Below are 22122 nucleotides of genomic sequence, written 5' to 3' on the forward strand. Positions count from 1 at the left end.
AGCTGTAGTGATAATCAAGGCTACCTGGTGAGAGGTGACAGCCACTTTCATGCAGAATTGTTTCCGCAAGGCCGGCTTCGTCGACACACAACCTGAAGCCGAGCCTGATGCTTCCAAGGGTCAGTCCGGCGGCGATTTGTGGCAGGGAGTCATCGACTCAGACATAGTGGCCATGACCTCGGCTGGGACGATTTCGTTTATGCCGATGAAGATGCTGACACTGCGGAACCGTGCACGGACGAGGATATCGTTAAGGAAGTTATGCGAAGGAATCGGACACGAACGACGATGAAACTATTGAGCCTGCGCCTATAAGCGCGCCTGTTTCAATAGGCTACGTAGAGGACCTTAAACAACTTGTTTACGCCAAGGCCCTCGACGAAGATCACGCGGCTGCTCCAAATAAACTGGAGACCGCCCTAATCAAGTCTGCACTGCAGAAACAAACAGCCATCACTGACTTGTTTGCGAAAAAATAAATTGTGTTTTGACATTTGTTTACTATGATCCATTGTAAGTTGCTGCTTCCCCATTCTTTGTAAGGCGAGTGGATACCAGCTTGTCCTCAGTAAGTGCTCACCCAAAGTACAGTCTTTGAGCTGTTGGCTAGCAAGTCACAGTTTGGTAACATTTTTTGGTTTTGTTTTGATTGAACTCATTGTGGAGGTGTATCTTGTGCAAAATTCAACCCTTGTGTAAGAAGTTTTGGTTTGTTATATCTGTGCAGGTTTTCCAGGTCTCTCTCTCTCTCTCTCTATCTCTCTCTCTCTCTCTCTCTCTCTCTCTCTCTCTCTCTCTCTCTCTCTCTCTCTGTCTGTTCTTTTTGTTTAGTTTTTTATTAGGCACCAGCTGTATTGGAAGTGTGCAAAATTCTGCGGGAAGTTGAAATTTGTTCGTTGCGGGCGATGTTCATTCATCTGCACACAATTGCACTAAACATTCAACTGCTTGCCTCAGTGCTGTGGAGAACAGGAGATAACACTTATCAATCTCAGCCCGAAACACTCATGGCACTAACATGGCTGCTGGTTTTGTTACTCTGCTTATTCAAGAACTCTGCGCTGCATCATCCATCCTGGTCCCCCGCCGTTTAGTGGAAGAGATTATAACTATGCTGGAGTTCTTTTGATGACAGTGACAAATACTGTGCAGAGTGTGCCTATTCTTTCACTTGCTAACCGCTGTCTGTGTCTTAATGACTTATACTCGCAGAACATTGTGAAGCACGTGGATAAGGAGAGCCCCGGCTACCCCGATGTGAAGAACGCGCTGTCGGTGATGACAGGCATCGCGTACCACATCAACGACATGAAGCGGCGTCACGAGCACGCCGTGCGCGTCCAGGAGATCCAGTCTCTGCTGTACGGGTGGCAGGGGGAGGACCTGACAACGTACGGGGAGCTGCTGGCCGAGGGCTGCCTGCGGCTGGTGGGGGCCAAGGGGACGCGACACCTGCTGCTGTTCGAGCAGCTGCTGCTGGTGGCCAAGCAGCGGGAGGGCGGGGTGCTGCGCTACAAGAGCCACGTGCTGTGTGCCAACCTCATGCTCATCGAGAGCATCCGCGGCCAGCCCCTCTGCTTCCAGGTGGTGCCCTTCAACAGCCCCGACTGCCAGTACTCCTTCCAGGTGGGAAAAAGAAAAGCGGCGGCCATAGGGCGGGTCCTTGCGGGGTACCACTCTGGGCACAATTCAGATTAATAGGTTGACTGAAAAAAAGACGACGAGGACACCATGATCCAGAAATGGATCACAAACACTGTGCCCTCCCTGTCCGTTCTTAATTTTCATTCCTGTACCTATAGTTGTGCTGTCTTCTGTTTGGTTTGGAGATTCCCCTCGTGTGACTGTGTGACCCTGTGTGCAGGCCCGCAGCCTGGAGCAGAAGCGCGAGTGGTGCCTGCAGCTGAAGCGGGCCATCATCGAGAGCTTCAGTGCCGTCATCCCCAGCCACGCCAAGCAGCTGGTGCTGGAGCTCGGGCAAAACGACCGTACGTGCGCTTGCATGTGCGGAGCTTGGAGGCTCTTTCTAGACCATAATGTTGTACACACAATGATGTAGGGCCTTTGGTCCAACTCACAGTTGCAGGGTTTGTATTTGTTACTCAGGGAGGAAACAAAAGAATAGGCCTGGGTTAGATGGTGTACCACCCTTCACACCTTATTGTGGCACGCCTCTTAGCCGAGGTGTAGCTCCGACACATTTAAACGACACTGACGCGACAGCAAGGCCATTTCACGGTGTGAAAGGTGTCTAGCGATTGTGGTTCGACCTCCCAGTTTATCGCATGGACAGGCTAGATAACAAGGTTAGTTCACGGAGGAGGGAGAAGCATCAAAGTGTGCTCATATTTAATTTCTTGTTTATAGCCATGTATGATTCCTGCAGATATCATTCATGGCGGCAAACAGTAAGCGTGAAGTTGGCCACTAGTGTGACATCTTTTGCTCCATGCACTTGCTTTGTTTTTTGTCTGATGCTAGTTAAAGGGGATAAGCTGCCTTTGAATATTGACTCCTTGTTTCTTGCTATATCTGAGTGAAATTGTCAGGGTGGTCCCGTGGCATGCACATGAAAAATTGGCCAAATTTCGTTGCGCTGTGCATGCCAGCACTGAACTTATATCTGCACGAATACATACCTTCCCTTGTCACCAATGCTTCCTTTTCGAAAACCGCACACTTTGTCACACTGGCCACGAAGGCAGTCGGTTGCATGAAAATCTCCTTAACCTTGTAGATACATGACGCTTGCGTTGCCCTAGCTGCAGCAAATGCTCGACGCGCTCCTTCCTGCACGTGGTCCCCCTTGTCAGCTTTCTATACCCTTGTCCTTTCAAGCATAGATGGTATACGAGCACGTATACACAAAAAAAACCTTGGAAGTGTGTGTGTCTCGTAACCGCAAAAAGCATGAATGTTTGGAGTCTGTAACAAACTTCTATCCCTCCCTCCCTCCCTCCCTGTAGGAACCCTGCTGCGCGACCAAGGGCCTGCGAAAAAGGCGCTGGCACCACCGGAGTACCTCAAGAGGCGGAGATACGATCGGCGGAAATCTGAGAGCAGTCTGCACAGGGCTCTCCACCTGTCCAGAGGTGAGGAACCCCTGTCCCCTGCCTTCCACCCTTGTTAGTGTTCACCCGCTCGCCCCAGTGCATTAAGTGCGGTCTTCTTCTGTTCTCTGTGCAGGTCCGAGAAAGGTGAGCTCTGTCGTGTCTGTTTGCAAGGTGCTGTCAGGTTGGTGCACCGAGAAAAGTGTGCCCTGCTTTGTTAAAATCTCTCTTGAAAGCTGTTATGCCTTGAGCTGCACTTAAACCTGTGTGTGGGTATTCATTCCTGCGACGATGCCTGCGACGTCCTCAACGAGTTAGCAATGCATCTGAAACACTCCTAGTTCTTATCTTCTTCTCCTCCTTGTTCTTCTTCTTTTGATCCTTCTTTCACCTTCTCTTCGTTTTCGTCCTCCTTATTCTTTTCCTTAATTTTTTGTTTTGCCATTCCATTTTTGTTTCATCAATAGGCACGCATCGCTAAATTATAGGCAGTACCAACAGCATTGTATGTAGCCTTGAGAAATACTTCAGCTACCTGCATTTGGTGGTCGGGCTTGATATCATGGTATCAAGTGCTAGCCACAGCAGGTGCAAGGTGCTGGTACACTAAGAGTGTTGCTTCTACTAATGCTTCTTTGGCAGAGGGTGTAACTACGCTACGGAATGACAGAAACTGGTGATAGGTGGCGCCACCAGCCACGGCGACAGAAAGTTTCATAGGGAAACATGTGAAGTTGGGCTCATTAATTCGAACACCGTATTGGAACACCGCATTTATTTGATTATGAGGCGAAGTTTCCTTTTTTTTTTTTTTCCCCAAAGTTCGTAGTCTCAAAGTCATACCCCGCCATTTATATTCGAAGCTGAATATATATTGTAGTATATGGCGATTATATCTCAGTATATGGCTATTTTTATGACTCTCCAAACTGCTCCCCCACCTTATAATCATGACCACCTTATAATCGAATAAATACAGTAGTTGGCTTGTAAGGGGGTGCAGTGGAGAAAAGGCTAAGGTGTCAGTTGGCTTAAAAGTTTGCAGACCACTGTAACAAATATCAGCTCAAGTGCAGCCCAGCATTTGGTGTGCATGTAATTTGTTTTATTCAGGAAGCGAAGTCACTTGCATGGACACAGGCTGTGTGGCTGCTGTAGGAGAGAGAACTGCTTTCCATTTGCCCCCCCCACCCCCCCCCCCCCAGGGGCCCATGAACTTTTGCAACTGACTTTGCATGCGAGGTCCGGATTGGTATGATGTCTCGTGTGGACAGTACAGGCATTGGATTCGTGGCTCAATTTGCACTCAAAAGGTGCAAAAGCTCTGGGTTGGGGTCGGGATTTGAAAACGCTATCACATTTCAACCTCATTCTGTTTCACTGACTTCTTTCCGCCCCTCTGATTAAGGTTTTCCTTTGTTTCTATTCTTTGCACTAACCACACTAACCCCGGCTGGCGGCACTCTTGTTGCTCGGGGCTTTGTTGCAGATCAAGAGATTGTGCGCGCTGCGAAACGTTCCCCTTGCACAGGCGCTGCTCCGCAAGTCATGTTCCTGCCAGCCTGTCTCCTACCAGAGGATCAGCACCTCGGAGCCGGCCGAGTTCAAGTGCTGTACAGAGGTACGCTTTCCCACTTTCTGTCTACAGTAGCAAAAAAAAAAAGGGATAGAGTTGCTTTCTCGTCCAAAGAGTACAGTCGAGCCCGACTATATCGAACGTGTTTTTACATCGAATTAACCTGCATATCGAACTATTTCTGGCCACGGTATTTGCAGTGAGAATACGTAGCAAGAATTCCGCCTATATTGAACAAAAATACCAACAACTCCCGATATATCAAACGCCATGTGCCGCAGCGCAGAAGCCCCCCCCCCCCCCCCCCCCCCCCCCCTTTCACCCCGAAGTTGGCTTTCCCTCGCGAATTCCCGCCTGCACACCCCTAAAAGTGGTCTAGCCGGACCAGCAGTCGTCTCTTTCCCCCTTTCCTTCCCCTGACTCTTTCTCAAGTGACTGCGCCGCTGCACTAGACTAGCCATGCTGTGTAGGGTGAGCCGTCGACACCCCCATGCGAAAAATGATCCTGGCCCTCCCGCCGTGCCTTTTCTTTTTTTTCTCTCTTTTTTCGTTCATTTGTTGTGCTTGCGTCATTCGCACTTTCTTTGAAGGATTTATTTCGAAGTGTAGCGGTAGTGGCTAGTGTTAGTGTCACTAAATAAAGGCTTATTTGACAGCTCTAGCTAGCGCGAAGCAGCGAAATTTGCCTTTTGCCATGAAGCTGGCAGTCGTAAATCAAGTCAAATGCAATGAGAAGTCGGACGTACGAGATTGCCAAGAGCACCCTCAGCACAATGGGCAGGGAACCTAGACTAACCTTGTTGAAGTAGGTTCTGCGCGGATGTTACTGAAGAGACCGCCTGAAATTGCTTTTTATCTGCCGCTTCTGCGTGCCAGTGATACCGTCGAAAATTTTTAGGAGTGCAGCGAAGCCACCACAGCTGGTGTAGCCGAAGTGTAGAGCGAGCTGTCGGAATTTCCAGATGCCCTTTCCGGGTCAACAATGGCGAGTTTGTGTGTGTGGATGATGGTGTTGCAGCCATAGGATAGTTTGTAAGGCTACATTGCTGAAATCGTACTGAGCGCAAGCAAAAGCAGGTGCAACGAGAAAAGCAACGGCGATCCTTTGCTCACAACCTCCACGGTAAATTGTGCTACTCACGAGTCCGGAGCTTCCTCACGAATGGGAAAGGTTGCTGCCTCGGCTGCTACGACTCTTTCGACATTGTGGAGAAGTTCATACTGCGTCAGGCAGCGAAGTTGTTAAAGCAGAAGAAGGTGCAGCTGGCTATTTTGTGTGAAAGTAAGGCAGTTTCATCAGTAAGGTGTTTTTATAAATGGTATGTACTTTTATGACGTCCAACTCTTTAGCATGCTTATACTGTATCGAACTGATTGGTGTTTTCTTGCGAGTTTGACTTAATCGGGTTTGACTGTACTGAAAAGATGAGGAGGCTGCTGCTTCCTTTGTGCTTCCTTTTCTGCTTGTATAACAAAATTTTTTGCCTAATTTACTCAGCTAGACAGTGTTTGTAGTTAAATGCCTATGCTTTAGTCAGTAGCCTTACTTCTTGGCATGGTGACCTGTTGATCACAGAGCTTTTTAGGGGTGTGCGAATATCAATTTTTTAATTTCGAAGCGAATTCGAATAATAAAAACAACGTTCGAATCGATTCGAATATTTTTCGAATATTTTTCGAATACGAATACTTATTGTTTTTTGTAAAATTAATGTTTTCACCATCTAGAGACACAAAAACTGCAGCTTTATTGCACAACAAATCACAAAGTAAAATTAGGAAATACACAATACCATTGCACTGAACAGGTTAAGGTCGGCACTCACTTAAATGTTAACATGGAGAAAGGTTAACTGCTCGACATGTTCAGGGAGCGGTGACAACCTCCTGCTCGTCACCACTTTACCAGATACCGAAAACAGCCGCTCACTTGAGAGACTAGTAGCTGGCATGCCCGAGCCCGTGCACATTGCCGCGCGCTGATACAGTAAAATCTTGATGATACTAATCTCGCGAGACTGCGAAAAATATTCGTATCATCCGAAATTCGTATGAACCAACACAGACCAAAAAATTTAGCGCTGAAAAAAATGTTCGTTTATTTCTTTTCCTACTTTCGCGTGAAGAAATTCGTGATTTTTTTCTGCTATTTTTAACCCCCGTGTCGCAAAGCAGTCCTTTCTGGAGCACGTAAAGCTTCGCGCTCGTCTCCTCGCTCGCTGTGGCCAAGCTCGCTACGCGCCGCAACAGCCAAGCGTGAACCGCATGGTGCGTTTTTGCACGCGATTCGCTCGCCTCGGCTCTGCGAGCGCTGTATTTTCACGCCCACATCGACGATTTCGCGCCCGCGGTAGCGCCTACCTCGGTCAGAAAATGACGCACGACGCGCGCGGCAGAATGGAGGAGCCTGACTACTTGCGATGAGATCGAGACAGCCGGCTTGGCTCCGCCGGAGATGGTTAGGCTTAGCACCCCGGCAAATATTTTATGGGCGCTTTCACTCGGCGCGGATGATGTTTTATAGTACCGTTTTCGCATGCATTATCAGCTCCTTTACCGCACAAGCAACTTTGTGTCTCCCTTGAGCCGCATTGTAAAGAGCGCTTAGAAGCGGTCGCACGAGCGCCCGCGCCACTTCGCGGCTGGAGCCGACGCCATGTTGACGCCGCCGGCCGCGCCGCGCGCAGCGTGGGGGTGGTTTCGCGGCGGTGTCAGCGCGTTGGGCGTGCGCAGAGCGTTTTCGCGAGCAGAAAACAACAGCCCGGCCGTTTCTGTAGAAAGAGTGACAAACAGGGGAGCGAGAGCCGTCACTTGCTCGTTCGGCAGTCGGGTGCCTCGCCGGCTCGTTCGTATCTTCCGCCGAGCCGCGCAGGTCCGTTCGTAACAGCCGAAATTTTTCCCATTGCAAACGATGCAATTTAGCCGGGACTTTTCGGAAATTCGTATCATCCCGAAATTCGCACCCCCAGAATCGTATAATCGAGAGTCCACTGTAAATAAACACCGATACAGACACGCTCTGAATTTTTTTTTTTTTTTTTTTTTTTAGTTTTGGGTGGTTCGAATATTTCGAACAATAAAAGTGTCGTTCGAATCGAATCGAATACCAAAAAATTCGAATCGAATATTCGAATTTTCGAATATTCGCACACCCCTACTTTTTAGTCAAAATTCTTGTCAATAAGAGTGATTTTGTTTTGTAGCCTAGGACGACTAGATTAGGCTTAATCGATAGGGTCTCCTTTGCTCGTGAATTATGTGTACACTCTTCCAAAGCAGCAATGTCTACAGTGTGAGATGCACAGTTACAGCTTGTACATGTTTTTAGCTAACGCTTAGTTTCGGTCACGATGTGCGACGTTGGGAGCTGCAGTGCCGATAAAGGTGCCACCAAAGCAACAGTTGAACGAGAGAATGGTATTTGACCATTGATAAACTTTTCATAGCGCGGCCATGAAATTCTGCACTTTCAGGCTTTCAGTCAACAAAATTTGATGCCAATTAGAATCATGGATGCGTTAGAATTAATCTAGCATGGTACCTGAAAGACTTTTATTCCTTGTTATAAGCAACAAAACGCAAATTTATTCAGTGCACCCTTTATAGAACATTTGTTCCTTTTGAATTTCCCGCCCTCGCATTGCAGTGCACTCCACCTGGCTCTCCGACGGTCGCTGACCAAAAATCAGGGTCAAGCCTGGCAACCACATCCAGATCCGAACTGACCCCCGCAGCCAAGCCTGAGACGAGGACGCAGCAAGAGCTCCAGCCCAGAAGTGACGGTGAAAAGATGCGGCATCCACGTTGGAAGGAGCTTTCTGGTAACAGCGTGGACACCAGCGATACGGAAAATGAAGACGGCGGTGCCTGCGTCGTGGACGTTCGACGGCTCCTTCGGTACCGGCCGTCCGTGTACGCCGCCACAGGCCGCCGCTCCGAAGAGGAGATTCCAGGAGAGTACGTGACCTTTGAATTTGCTAGTCGACACATCAGCCAGCAAAACTATAATGATGGCCTTTGCGCTGCTGGCACTGGCAGTGGTGGTGGTGGTGGTGACCTGACAACCTTGTGGGCAAGACTCGGTGCTCGTTGCACAGCTTCCACATCGGGCAGCTTAGTCCAGCGAAGTCACTCATTCACTGAAGTCCTAAAGTGCGGAACGAGCCCTCGTTGTTCCGAAGGAACCAGCTTGGGGCACCCGAAGCAAGTGCGAAGGGAGAACAGTGTACCCGAAGACTGGCTGAACAGTCTGGAAGAACACCTTCCGGCGAACGCCTGCAAGAGGTGCGGCTCGCTGCCGCCGAGTTTCCGTCACGACATCTCGAATTCTGGAGCCGGAGGGACCAAGTCGCATCAGCTCCGGGCTCGCATGGAGCGGCTCGGACTTCCAGGACCAGAACAGCAGCAGCGGCCGTTCACGATAGCGTCAGACCAGCCGTCTCGGGCGGACTTCATCGACGGACCCAGACAGTTTGCACCGCAAAGCGGCGGTGGTGAAAGCCAGTTCAGCAGTCAGGAGTTCAACTCCGGCGTTAGCGTGGAGAACTTGGCATCGTCTTCCGTGGTTCACCCCGAGCACCGGATTTACCGGCGGGACACAGTGCACGGTGGATCGCTGCGAGGCATGCTGTTGGGACTCGGCACGAAGCTGACGCGCGCGCTGTGGTCACCGCCGACGCACGACGACGCCGACGACAACCACTTGAACAACGGGTCCAGCCAGGACAGCGTCCGGAGCACCGAGTCGAAGTTGGCGCAGCTCAAGATCATCGGCTCGCTGAGCAAAGCGTGCGCGAGTGTGATACACTCCAAGACGAGGCAGCTTTCTCGCTCCACGAGCATGGGCGGCGGAGTCCAGGGCAATGCCAGTGCGGCGGCACGGATCGCACGGCAGAAAGAGCCCGACTACTGCATTCCACACACCATTCTCGCTATACTGAACAAGAAAAACCCACAGCCGGAACAGGTCGAGGACCAAGTTTCCAAGCCTCCTTTGCGACCGCTGACACCGCCGTCCGCGCGACCTTTGAACCCACCGGAAGGTGCCGCCATGTTAGAGTTTCTGGATGATGACACCGACTCCGACCACAGCGATTCCTCAGCGGACAGTTACTACGAGCGGACCTTCGAGGCAATCGAAGACGTGTTGGCGGAGGACATGTTCCGCGACTCTGCCATCTACAGCGACCCAGAGGAGGTCAGCGGCAGCGAGCACGAACTTGCCGCCGTGAAAGTGAGCTCGTTGTCGCGCAGGGTCAGTGCCGGTGGTGTCGGCGAATTGGCCGACAAGCCTCCAGTGGGGGATCAACAGTGTAGAGACTTGCTGACGGCCGAAAAGGCAACGCCTGTGGTGGAATCAAAACAACAGCAGCAGCAGCAGCAGCCTAGTTCCTGTGCCTCTTCCCCTGGGGTAGTGCCCAGGTCTTGTCGCCAGAAAGGCTGGGTCAAGCACCTTGTGGACAAATTTCAAGCTGGTATGGGGCCCAACTCCTAGCCCTCTATCCTAGTCTCGTCTCGTGTTGTAACTTTGCGCCCCTCGTAAAGAAGCTTTCTGCGGGAGCTAGTGAAGGCTGGCTCCGATGGGGCAGCGCCAAAGAAGGCAGAAGTTTCGCTTAGGCAGTCTTCCAAAAGCCAGCTCGGTGGGTGTGGCGATCTAGAAGCGCTGTTCACCTTGAGAGTTGACTAGAGCGGCGGCCAGGGTGATCATTTGTTTTTTTTTTTTATTTTTCGCAGCATACCCAGTGTTGTCTAATCATCTGGAAACTTTTCAAGCTCTAGCTAAGCTAACTCATTTTAAGATTTTCTACAAAGAGTGAATATGACCACAGTCGGCAACAGCAGCAGCCTGCATTGAACCCATAGAACCTAAACGGACAAAAACCAGTTCCCTGTAAATTCTATGCAGATAGAATATTTTTTGCTAATGCAACAATGTGCTATGGAAAAGTGTACTAAGGAATTTCACATCAGTGTCTGTTATAGCCGAAAACCAGCTATGATGGACTAGCTTGTCCAGTGCTGTTGTAGATTATGATACCGATTTGGTTTGGTGGTGAAACTTACACCCTAAATAATATGCAACGCCCGGGTGTCAGTGACATTGGGTAGTTCTAGAGTCGAATGCGCTGCAGCTTAGACCTCCTACTCGTGTGTAGATGTCACCCTAGGAGTCCATTTCATTGAAATGGCCGTATCTAGTGCCATTGCGTGTTGCTGGGCGTTAAGCATCTTTGTTTAAATCGTAAGCTATTCATGCTCATTCAGGGGTAACGGACGGCGATCTTGTAGCAGCAGGTACTTGATATATAGAACAGTACTCCGTCGTCAATCAAACAGCGACCATGCCGAATTTGAAGACAGTTTGAGCCAAGCTATTTAGGATAATATACTCTACGTGTTGTATTTACTGAACGCACAACGATTTTAGCTCGGTGCGTTCCTTTTCTAAGCAGATTTTATTTCATACGCTTGGCGAGAGTTGTGCGCGGCGATAAATGCACAATTTGCCGAGTAATTTTCTCACGCAGTCGTCACGGTTTGTGACATAGTAGCAGCTATATTTTTTTATAATCGTGCGGCTTTTGCACGGCGTACAATTTTCTTATACGTCATCTCGTCCAGTTTACATTTCGCTGGGCATTTGATAGAATTAGTAACCCAGGGAGTCAGTCCAGTGCCTGCAGGTGAAACGGGGTTCGGTCCAGTTTCAGTTTGCTTTTCGACATTTTTTTTAACGTATTCGTTCAGCGTTACGCAGAAGTAAGCAACCACAGAGTGCCGTGGACCAAGGTTGCTTGCACGGAGCAAGATATAAAGAGGAGCGCCGACTGTGGCCCAGAAAAAATCTTTTGCTCGGGCAGATAATGTCCACGCGCCGCCGGCCGCCCAGCTTTCCCTTTGCTCTCTTCCTCCTCCGTTCGCCCTCTCGTCGCTGTGCCTCTGTACATGGCTCTTCCCTTCTTCGCTCTCCCCAGAGGCACCTTTTCTTGCGCAGCGACGTCTGTCTTATGCCTGTCCTACTATGCAGGAGGCATGCGTGCACGCGCGGAATTTAAACACCCGTGCGTGGCCGCAATAGACGGCGCAGATAAGCGCACGCCGCCGCATACATGGCGATCGCTTATTCCCGGAACGTTTAGTCTGACATTATGAATATCCACTAAAAATATTGTACTAACCCAGCACATGTAAGACGCAACTGAACGACGACGACTTCAGAAGCACCAAAGAATGAGCAAGAGTAATATGGAACGCCACAACATAGTCTAGCGTGATTCTGCTTACGACGAATCGATGCAGCGCAAAGGTTACCCTCTGTTGTTATCCCGCTCTCCGGCCGCGTGCTTAATTATTTATGCTGCTTCTGCGCACGAACAACGCTTACAAGGGTCGCCCGGAGTCTCCATCGGCAAACGGCAATGAGACACATTTCTGTGCCAATGACTGAATTGGACGGCTGCCCTGTTGTATCAACTGTACAAAAACACTGTCAGCTTCATAAGGAACCCAAGAATATCAAACGCATACTTCATTTTAACTCATGCCGCAACTTACCGCCCGATGTTCACTGTCGCTCTACGGTCGTGTTATCTCGTCGATAACACCGCGGTCTCCAAATAAAATGCTGCGATTTGTATGGCTGCAATTTTTTGGCCTACCAGGGTTCCCGGCGTTTTTTTTTTTTTTTTTTTTTCATTAAGCGACTGACCAGCAAAACAACCGGCTCGTTAAACCTTTTCTTTCGGCGAGTTATCGCGAAATGAAGGCTTGTGAAGAGACCGCACTGTCAGGGACTTGATCTTGAGCAGATTGCTACGTCGCGGGCAGTCGCGGGTGATGTTATCGCATTTCTGTTCTTTTCCGATGAGCGCGTAAGTGCCGGCCCGTGTTTTGGCCCGTGTTTGGCCCGGCCCGTGTTGCCGGCCCGACTCTGTTTTGGACGCAAGTTGCAGAACTGCGAGAAAGCTGAGGGAACTTTTATAATCGCCAGTGATCAGAACCAGTTACTCCTTTCGCCTTTTGTAAAACCTGTTAAAACAGAGCCAAATTGGTATTCCCAAATTTACAAAACGGAGCCACATTTTCGGCAAGCACCGCGCAAAAGGTAGTGTTTGTATAGCAGCCATATGTTTGTATGTGGTCTGTATATTTTGTTTTCCCGCCATGGAAACCAATCCTTAAGGTGTCTTTGCCGTACGGCCACTCAATTCCTTCGGGTCCGGGTTACCCGGAAGGTGCTGTCGAACAAGTTAATCAACTGTGCGAAGGAGGCGCGCAATGAACGCGAAGCGGCGCCAAAGCAGGCCCAAAGCAGTCCGTGCCCAAAACTACCGTCGCCGTAGCAGACGACAGAGCCGACGAAATGCGTTCCGCCAACTCGCCCGCCGGCGCACGGGGAACGCCGGCCGCTTAGCCGCCGCCGGCTAAGGCCCCTTTCGCTGCGCCATCTACATTGTGCTCCGCGAGTTATGGACATTAAGAGCCCGCAGGAGAGAGCGAAGTCGGCGCTCCTGTTTATCTTGCTCCGTGGTTGCTTGCTTGGATTTAATGAGTAGATGTTCAGTAGCTTCCCATGCTGACGATCAATAGCCCAGGTGTAGGTTAATAGTCAAGATAGACCGAAACGTAGGCTAGTGTTGCTTACAGGGGCTCTCTGGGAGCCTCTTTTGGCTTCATTTCTGTTTCTTTCTTTATGCAGCCATAGAGCTGAGACTGAACTAGAGGCAAAGCTGAAATGGGTAGTCGATGCTTTGAACTCGAGAGTGTTTTGTTGAACCAAAGTGCCATTGTCGTGTTGCAGATGTCATGTGTGGAAAGAAGGCGTAGCACTTATTCAGCTACTCTAAGAGCTGCTAGCTAGGCTTAAGTTAGGCTTAGAGCAATCTTGTTTCTTCTTAAGGCAGAGCATTGGGTAAGAGTGCCTTTTCTAGTGGGGACAGTTTCTAATTGCTCAAAGTACTTGTACGAAGGTTTTTTTTTTGTTTGTTTCGAAATGCTAAAAAGCAATGAGCTCAGGATGATTCCCTATTATTTGTATTTTAGATGCCAGTTGGAGTTCAGATCAAGCTTTAGCTTAACTGTGCCTTCAGCAGTGCGAAAGAAATAATTTCCGATGACCAGTCAAATGCTTCGAGCAAAATCGGCACATTAGCTTTACAACATAGCGTCTTGTGAAGTGCAGTACATATGAAATTACTATCGCTAAGTCTGGTAGTAAACAGAATCGTTACCTCCTGGTAGAAATTGTCCGTGTGCCTTTTTTTTTGTTATTGTTTCACTAGACCTCTAAACCTAGCGCCAATTAATGCAAACTCAACAATTTAGCAACGAATGTGGTTCTTGGTCTGTAAGTTGGCGTTCCAAGTTTTTTAATACCACTGCAATTTTCGGACCTCATTTCTGAAATATTTACGTCCATCCTTCATTTCCTTTTTTTTCATGTAAGTCGACTTGATGTTAATAACTGGTTCAGTGACTGGCAGGAATATTCCCCGCAATAATTTTGGTGTATGCTGAAGATTTCATTTCAGCTTTTGTCGCACAATGTCTCAATAAGCAGCTCAGTTTTTGTACAGACTTGCGCTCCACAGTTGATGTTCATATTCCACCACAGTTCATGCAACGAGACATGGGAGAACATTTCTGGCAAATTTTATTTTTGTAAAGCACTTTCGCACAGAGAAAATATCGGGGAAACTACTCTGTATGTTTTGTGAAGTGAAACCGTGTGCAGGGCACAAGTGAAAATAGGAAAACAAAAAATGGTAGAATGTCTTCCTGTCTGACATCGAACATTGATCTCAGTTTCTTGTTGTTTTTTTTTCTGCACTGAGAATGCACAAAAAAAAATTTATACAAACACTCTTCACCTTGTTACATGCTGAGATGCAGTGCACACTACTATTTTTAATCACACACGCGAGTTCGTCGAAGGCTGTTCCCGTGACGGTTTGAAGCACGTGAAAAATCACGTGCGAGTAAGTTCCTGCGTTATGGAAGGAGTTGACTGTGTCCACCTGGTGTCATGGTGCAACGAGACTGAGACTGAATGCACTCTGGAGTCGCCACTTGTTGGCAAACATTGCCTCGGCATTCGGGAAGGCAAACCAAACTGACTGCTTACTCACTTCTGAGGCTTTGGTACTTCTGAATCAACACTTTCTGATGCTGTCTAGGATATAGTTAAAATGTACGTAGCTAGACGATTGTTTTATTGCCCTGTTAAGCCTCAAACAGTCTCCCTTTTTTGGTGTCATTTTCCTTTCCCCTTGTATTGAGTTTGCCAAGATGCCCTCTACGAAACTCTCGTGCTTATTCCGGTGATTAGCCACACAGAGTTGAATGGCGAGAGTCGCTGCTTGCCGGGGTGCAGCAGCTTTAAGACGCGTGATTTTGTAGGTTCTTCCTCTGTATTTATTACATTATCGAGAGAGTATGCCCGAGGTATGGTTTGAGTTTTACAATTTCGTGCATTTGCATTTTGTGTGCGTAAAAAAACGTATAACTAGAGATAGTATCCGCAGTCATTCAAAGTGTAGCTCATCGTTACAAAATGATCAAATATATCTAGGTTGGTAGCGATTGAATGAGGCAACAATACAATCGATTGCGATTTTGTGTTTGTGTGTGTCAATTTTGTGAACCATGCGCATTGAGAGACAAGTTATTGCGCGTAATTTGGGAACAAATCTTTGGCAGCTTGTTCTGCGTGCACTTGTTACACTGCCATGCGTGTCCTCTGCTTAAGCAGGATTTTTTTTTCTACTTTCCCTCTGTTAGTGGAATTGTGTGCCATTAAATACTCATAGAAACCATGTCTCCCTGTCATTGTTTTTTGCAAGAATTGCCTACATCTCCACAGAGACCATGCGCCTGCCCTAAAAATGGTGATCGACACTCCTCAAGCAATTGGAATACCCTTCAATAGCAATTTTTGATACAAGAAGCATTGCAATCTTGGGTGACAATCTCCTGTTTTTAACGTAGCTATGAAGACAAAATGCAAGCTTGGTTCTTACAAAAGACTGCTCTGTACCAATAACGACGATACCAGTTTCATCGCAAACTTCATGCCCCTTGAAACGCCAGTGACAAAGCCTATGTGTGGGTGGTGGTTTGGCTCAACTTGCCTACTGCCTTCTAAATTGACTCGAGCTTGAGTGAGTCACCGCACCAAGCACTTGTTCACTGTGCAAAAACTGACCTTGCAGCTTTTCAATAGCGAAACTCATTAAATCGGAAATAGCATGTTTTTTTCTTGCTGCATGAAGGGTCAAGAGCAGTGTCTTACTTTTACAGCACAAGTGCAAAATGCTAGTGCTGCTGGGTTGTCTCATGCCTGTCATAGGCATCCACAAAAAATGGTCAGAATCGGGACGACCCATTGCTTTCTCGCAAGGAGTACATACAGCACGTTAACGGTGTGCCACAGATGTTACACAAGTGTGCGTTTCACAGTCTTTCTAAACTTGTGATTAACAAGGACTCGAGATAGTGCGGGACATCAACAAACTTTCGTATACAGTAGCCGACAGATTTTTTTGGACCTGGAGGGGAGCTAAAAATAGTCAGAATAAAAGAGCAGTTGGAAAAATCTGAGTCATTGCTCCTATTGGACAACTGGCGAACCTTGGGAAAGTCCAAAATAACCAGCAAGTCCAAATTTTTCGAGTCTGAAAAAAACTGTCGGCTACTGCACACGTGCACGCAGCCTCAATCGGGCTTGTCGCTGCACGCTAAATGTTTCAGACCATAGTTTATCGACTACAACACGCACTCGCAAAACTCTCTGGCCAGGTTGCTAGGCAATGTGCTTGGTTTTCGACATCATGAGGATGGGGAAAGATGAGACGTAAAGTGCAGTGGTTTTGGAACTTCAAATAGAAGCTGTAACATTCAAGGGGTAAATACCTGGCATTTTACCCCCACCAAGGAGACAAAAACTTGCGATAAAAAAGTCGTAGTTGGGAAAAAATTCGACACTCAAGTGAATTTTACACATTTTGAATGCGAAAGCATTAATGTCGACTTGAACCCCGCCAAGTGCTCCTTCAGAACGAGAGTTCGATTCTTGGCTGCAGGGGCGGCTTTTCTGATGGAGGTGAAAAGCAAAAAACACCCATGTGTTCGAGATTTCCGCGCACATTAAAGATCCGAAGATGGTCAAAATTATTCCGGAGCCCTCCACTATGGCGCGCCTTATCGCCTGCGTTGCATCGGCGCATTGAAGCACAGTGTTCAGCACGGTCTTTCTGGATTCCAGAGTGTTTTCACGTGCACGCTGTTTGCTGCAAAGCATGGCCGCTTCCTCAATATGCTGTTCTACGGTGGTGCACTTAGAGAAAGCAATGCTGACTTCGGTGAGGAGGAGAACTGAGTGCCTCCATCAGTACGTGATAACCGTGATTCGACAGAGGCGAGTGACGAAGACCTTGAGGGCTGTAGAGACAGAACCGTGCGGATTATTACTCTGTGAGCTATGCATGTTGTCGAAAGACAATTAAACGGTGGCCAAAGCTTTTTTCTGGCATAGAGAGGTTTTCATTGTCCACAGCTTTATGTAGAGGCGCGCACAGCTGCAAAATCATGGTGAAAAAGAGCAAGGAAACCTGCACTACTTCCTCAGCCTCATCCAACAGCTAGCGGGTGTCCCGAGGGCTTGAGCCGAAAATTGGGCCCTATCTGCAAGTATGGAGTGTGAGTAAAGGTCAGATGGGACGAGCCATTTCATCTACAAGCTCCCAGGGTGAAGCAACAAGGACTGTGCCGTTTTTAGCGACAGAAAAACAAAAGGAGGTAGGAGGGAAACTGTCGTGGTGCAAAACCTGCAATAAAAAATTACACCATCTTCCCGAGGGGAACCCTGAGGTGATGCGAAGCATCGCAGAGTTCCAATCCAATCAAATCAAATCAAATCCAATCCAATCCAATCCAATGCCCCTCGCGAGAGAGTGTTCGCTATCGGAGAGGAGAGGGGGTGAGCGGCGGAGAGCGCAGCTGGCGCGGCGAGGAGAATGGGGGAGGGGCGGACGCCGACAACAACGCCGGCTGGATGCAGGGGCAAGGCGAGTGAATGAGAGGCGTCGCATCTAAGAACCCTGGCCGGCACCGAGGAGCCTGCTTCAAGCGGTCTCACACACTGCTCAAATATTGGTAAAGAAGTTGCAAGCAGAATGCAAAAGAAAAAAATTGGTTCCAATCCACGCTGTGAAGGTGGTTGGAAAGCAAAGCTTTAAACGACACCCACAATAATTGCCCATGTGACGTCAGTTGAATTGACACACGTGGCTCTACAAAGAGTGAAACCAGAGATTCTGCCAGCCGCTACCTAAAATTCGCGGGGGCGGAGTCCCGTACACAGAAGCATCGGCCACAGCCAGGCTAAAGCGGTGGAGGCCACCGCTGTAGCCCGGCCGTGCGTCAGCGGAAAGAAAATGGAGAGGAGCGTCTTTCGAACGGTGAGACAGCAGAACCTAGCCATCCTGATGTGCTAGCTCGAGGCTACACCACCACACAACACAAGCACAGATGCCAAAACAATTTGGCATGCGAGCTCAGTGAGTCCCATTTATACTGAATTAAACTAGTTAGTTTAGCAAGTTTGAGAATCGCGAGAAAGCTTAGGGAACTTTTATAATCGCTATTTATCAGATCCAGTTGCTACTTTTGCCTGTTGTAATACCTCTTAAAACACGACCGAATTGGTATTCACCGATTTAGAAAACGGAGCCTTATTCGTGGCAAGCAGTGCGCAAAAGGTAGCATTTCTCTAGCGGCCAGATGTCTATGTGGTCGCTACATTTTGTTTTCCCACCCTGCAAACCAATCCTTAACGTATCTTCACGTACAACCACTTAATTCTGTCGGGTCCGGGTTACCCAGGAGGTGCTGTTGAACAAGTTCATCAAGCCGTGCGAAGGAAGCGCAATGGACGCGACGCTCAGCCAAAACAGGCCTAAAACAACCGTCACTAAAGCAGACGACAAAGGCGTACCGCCAATGTGCCTGCCAGCGAGCAGGCACCTGCGCACGGGGAACGCTGGGTAAATTCGCCTGAGTGGAACCCTCTGCCTCCCCCCCGCCCCCCAAACGTTGGGAGTTTATTGTCCCGCATGCCGCGAAAGGCCCGTTGGCTGGTAAAGGTAGAAAGTTTTGCTTTAAAAATAAATATCCTGTGAGGCTTTCTTGCGCAGTTTGTGGTTTTCTTCACGGTGCCAGAAACGGGCAAAATAGCTGCAGACCGGAACGACCGGAAATTGGGTAAAAGGTCCGGACTGCAGAGCAGAGGGTTAACAGTGTGTGTTCCTGTGTGTTTAACACAAAGCACGCGCTACACCCCCAATGTGAGGATTTAGAGCCGCCTTACTCCTACAGACGGAATGGGACATTTAACCTGCTGGCAACTGCTGGTCTACACCCCTCTGCAGGTATGCAACACTGCAAATATTGCGACTCGCACGAAACAGAAAATCCTACCAGCATTTATGTGGGTATTCCTGCAAATATTAGCTACATGTCGCAGCCAATGGGAGGTTCAGGAGCCATTTCGCTGCTACAGACGTGGGATGCCAACTTTTTTGCTCAATGTGACAGTTAATGCTTTCGCATTAAACATTTCTGGTACAGCACAGCACTTGATGTGCTACAAGCTTCGTTTTCACAGCAACGTTCCAATTTCAGCAAACAGCATGTCTCCCATGAACTGCAGTCCACACACCTAAACAAGATTTCTTTCACAGAAAATTTGAAAATGTAAAACGACACAGATCTGTGGAAGCTGGCTCAGACAAGGACCAGTGCCGGAGGGAGTCTGGAGGGACAAACACCTGCACCCTCGAAACTATGACGCCGACTCGAGTGCAACAGACTCCCATAAGCCTCCCGTATTTATTCGATTATAAGGCGGTCACAATTATAAGGCGAGGGTGAAGTTTGGAGAGCAAAAAAAAATGCCATATGTATATACTGAGCTTCGAATATAATCTACCGATTTTGGAGAAAACATCGCCTTATATTCGAATAAATACGGTAGTTCTCGCACCAGACTCAGCCAAAATTGAAACTTTTAAATTTTAATCCACAACTTGCAAGCGGGCTTTTTTAAAATGCCATTCCCAATGCCCGACACCTCGCTCCGAATCCCCAACTTCAAAGCAACCGAGCAGCAGAGAATCACTGAACATCTAAAAAGCACCGTGCAGCTTCAGTGATTGGTATTGTGCGTGAACCTTGCTCGACAATCAAGGATGACATTCCTCTAACTCGAGGGCCCTGGCGATCCACTAAGCGGCATTCAGTTCCCTTTGTGATGACAGTCTGGGAATTATCAATGCAGCGATCAAGTGGGCAGAGCTGGCCCTGCAGAGGACCGTAGAAACAAGGTCAAGGCGAACAGTCTCTCGCACTGTGGGGGTAGTTGTGTCTCTTCTTGTCGGGTGCGGCACTGTGGTCGGGTCAGTTCCCCACGTGCTCCTCGATGCCGTCGCTCTCGGTGACGAGCGCCCGTTCGAGGATCACACGCCCCTCCTTGTACCGCTGGCTCTCCTCGGTGGCGAACTCGTACACCCAGCCTAGCTTGGTGTCGCAGTTCTTGCACGAAACGTCGCGCACCATGTGGCGCCCCGTCAGCATCACCCGGTCTTGCACCTCACTGGGCAGGGGAAGCGGGGTAGGACGGGACAGAGTCATAAATATCTAATAGACGGCACATACTGCCACGGAGCTGAAGATGACACAGTTGTCTTGAAGGAAAAACAAGTTTATTGGAGCGAACTTGTGCTCTCCCTAACGACTCAAAAAACACACAGGCGGCGAAGCAGCCGTCAACAAAGTGATGTGCGCAGGCAAGTGTCGGCGAACCGATTGCCATGGCGTCGGCTCTACGGGCATTTACCTTTCGGCGCGAGTGTTTCTCGAAATTTCGAAGTACATCAAGAACACTCTACATCAAAGAAGAGTATTATATATAGGGTGGTGATGTTAGGGCGAAACACTCTCCCTATCAAATGAAATAACTCGTGCAGCATAAAAAATAAAGAATGGAACAAGCGCTTCACTTGGCACACAGATAACACAGCCCGGCGCAACCGGGCGGTAAAAACGAAACATAAACAAACAAACAAACCCAATACAAGGTTCGTGTCAATATGTCTAGTCCCTGACATCCACAGTTCGCAACCATGACTCTTGAAAGCTATACCAGGAAGATGCCACCTTGACCTTGCATTGGATAGAGTGGGTTTTCTTCAGCTGCAAAGTTTCTGAGAAAGCTGTATAGCTTTCCTCTGAAGCTGTACAGCTGAATTTCAGGTGGTTCCTTCGCAGAAACGTAGTGCACCCCAGGACTAGTTGTAACTACAGCTGCAAGTAGCTTACAATGACCTGAAAGTGTTATAACAAACGACAACGCCCTTCGTTTCCCAAATGGAAGGCACTGTTAACTATGAGGCCGAGAACATGGATGCTTATCTAAGCCCTGAGTCACTGCTTCATTTGAAAAGCTGCACCAAAAGGACTGCAATTTGGTAAGCTAGAAAGTAGCTTACTGTTTGATTATGGTAAACTGTATTCTCATGTGCGCATAGTTATGTAACCGCATTACGGCGTTGCCATTGCACTGCATCTACTTACCAGCCTACTTAAACCACGTATTTCTTTGTGTTTTACTTTGAGTAAGCTTCAATGAGTCGCCCGTACAAATGCTAAGTAGCTCTTCGATCCCTCCCTCAGACCGCGCACGTTACCTTCGCGCCCAATGAGAGAGAGAGAAACAACTTTATAGGGGGCCAGGGAGACGAACGTCGCAAGCCAGTTTCGAGCGTTACCTGAAGTTGAGGTTGACCACCTTGTTGAAGAGGAACGCTCTTCCCGTGGCTCCTGTGAACCGCGTGCTGATCAGCTCGCTGCGATTCGTCAGGATGGTGTCGCAGCTTGCGCAAGAGAAGAGCCGGGAGCCCCCAATGTGCTCTAGAAATATGCGGCCCATGTCTGCGGCCTGCGAGGCGAGAACGAGGAAAGAAGCGAAGTGATGTGACGAACCACGCGCAAAACCCGCTGTTGTCAACTGCACGTGGACCAAGCTGATATATTTTCTGAACGAAACAAGCACTCATAACTTAAATGTGGTACGTGAAAACAATATACCTAGAAACATGCGTTACAAACACGCAATCATGCCAGGCAAGTGCGTAGCCCACCCGGTTGCTACACGGTGGCAGCCGATGACCGCAATGGTGACACCAAGACGTCAATACAGTGTGAATACAACCGCTGGAAAGTTTAGGCGCCAGGTATACGCTGTTCGGCAGAAAACGCAGTATCGCACGCACCGGTCAGTGCTGTAATGATGAATCAAGTACCACTGGAGTGCTGGTTAAAGTGCCTCGTTCTGCCAACAGCTGTAGTGGCTGTAGTTCCACAACAAACGGTGATTACGTCACGAATACGTCATAAAATACTAGTAGTTTTTATGTTGTCGCTTTATGTCTTATGACTACT

General features: G+C 48.6%; 2 protein-coding genes across 4 annotated transcripts in view; one reads left to right on the forward strand and one right to left on the reverse strand.

Annotated features, from left to right (window-relative positions):
* Positions 1–11590, forward strand: part of Gefmeso (Guanine nucleotide exchange factor in mesoderm) — a 35701-nt gene extending 24111 nt beyond the window's left edge. Inside the window, exons 9-14 of the mRNA XM_077681923.1 lie at positions 1213–1626; positions 1865–1988; positions 2967–3092; positions 3187–3197; positions 4582–4671; positions 8273–11590. Coding sequence (XP_077538049.1) covers positions 1213–1626; positions 1865–1988; positions 2967–3092; positions 3187–3197; positions 4582–4671; positions 8273–10120 — 2613 coding nt within the window. The 3' untranslated portion in view covers positions 10121–11590. The remainder of the gene's footprint in view (positions 1–1212; positions 1627–1864; positions 1989–2966; positions 3093–3186; positions 3198–4581; positions 4672–8272) is intronic.
* Positions 11591–14261: 2671 nt separating this feature from the next.
* Positions 14262–22056, reverse strand: Ype (yippee zinc finger protein). 3 transcript variants are annotated; one of them, XM_077681926.1, is made up of 3 exons: positions 21954–22056; positions 21450–21619; positions 14262–20275 (listed from the first exon to the last, which is right to left on the reverse strand). In XM_077681926.1, the coding sequence occupies exons 2-3, from the start codon at positions 21608–21610 to the stop codon at positions 20080–20082; spliced, it is 357 nt and encodes a 118-aa protein (XP_077538052.1). In that variant the 5' UTR covers positions 21611–21619; positions 21954–22056; the 3' UTR covers positions 14262–20079. The 3 variants fall into 3 exon arrangements, with proteins under 3 accessions (XP_077538052.1, XP_077538051.1, XP_077538053.1); XM_077681925.1 differs by lacking the exon at positions 21954–22056 and adding an exon at positions 21769–21937; XM_077681927.1 differs by lacking the exon at positions 21954–22056 and adding an exon at positions 21822–21845.
* Positions 22057–22122: the final 66 nt, after the last annotated feature.

This window comes from Haemaphysalis longicornis, unplaced genomic scaffold (genome assembly GCF_048455015.1).
Source record: "Haemaphysalis longicornis isolate Haplotype H1 unplaced genomic scaffold, Haemaphysalis longicornis Haplotype H1 scaffold_8, whole genome shotgun sequence".
Taxonomy (NCBI): Eukaryota; Metazoa; Arthropoda; class Arachnida; order Ixodida; family Ixodidae; genus Haemaphysalis; species Haemaphysalis longicornis.

What these genes read in the sequence shown, in the direction of transcription:
- Ype (XM_077681926.1), bottom strand. Translation starts at nt 21,610, where the DNA reads ATGGGCCGCATATTTCTAGAGCACATTGGGGGCTCCCGGCTCTTCTCT. An exon ending in GTGGTCAACCTCAACTTCAG is followed by an intron (nt 20,276 to 21,449) that starts GTAACGCTCGAA and finishes TCCCCTGCCCAG; the next exon opens with TGAGGTGCAAGACCGGGTGA.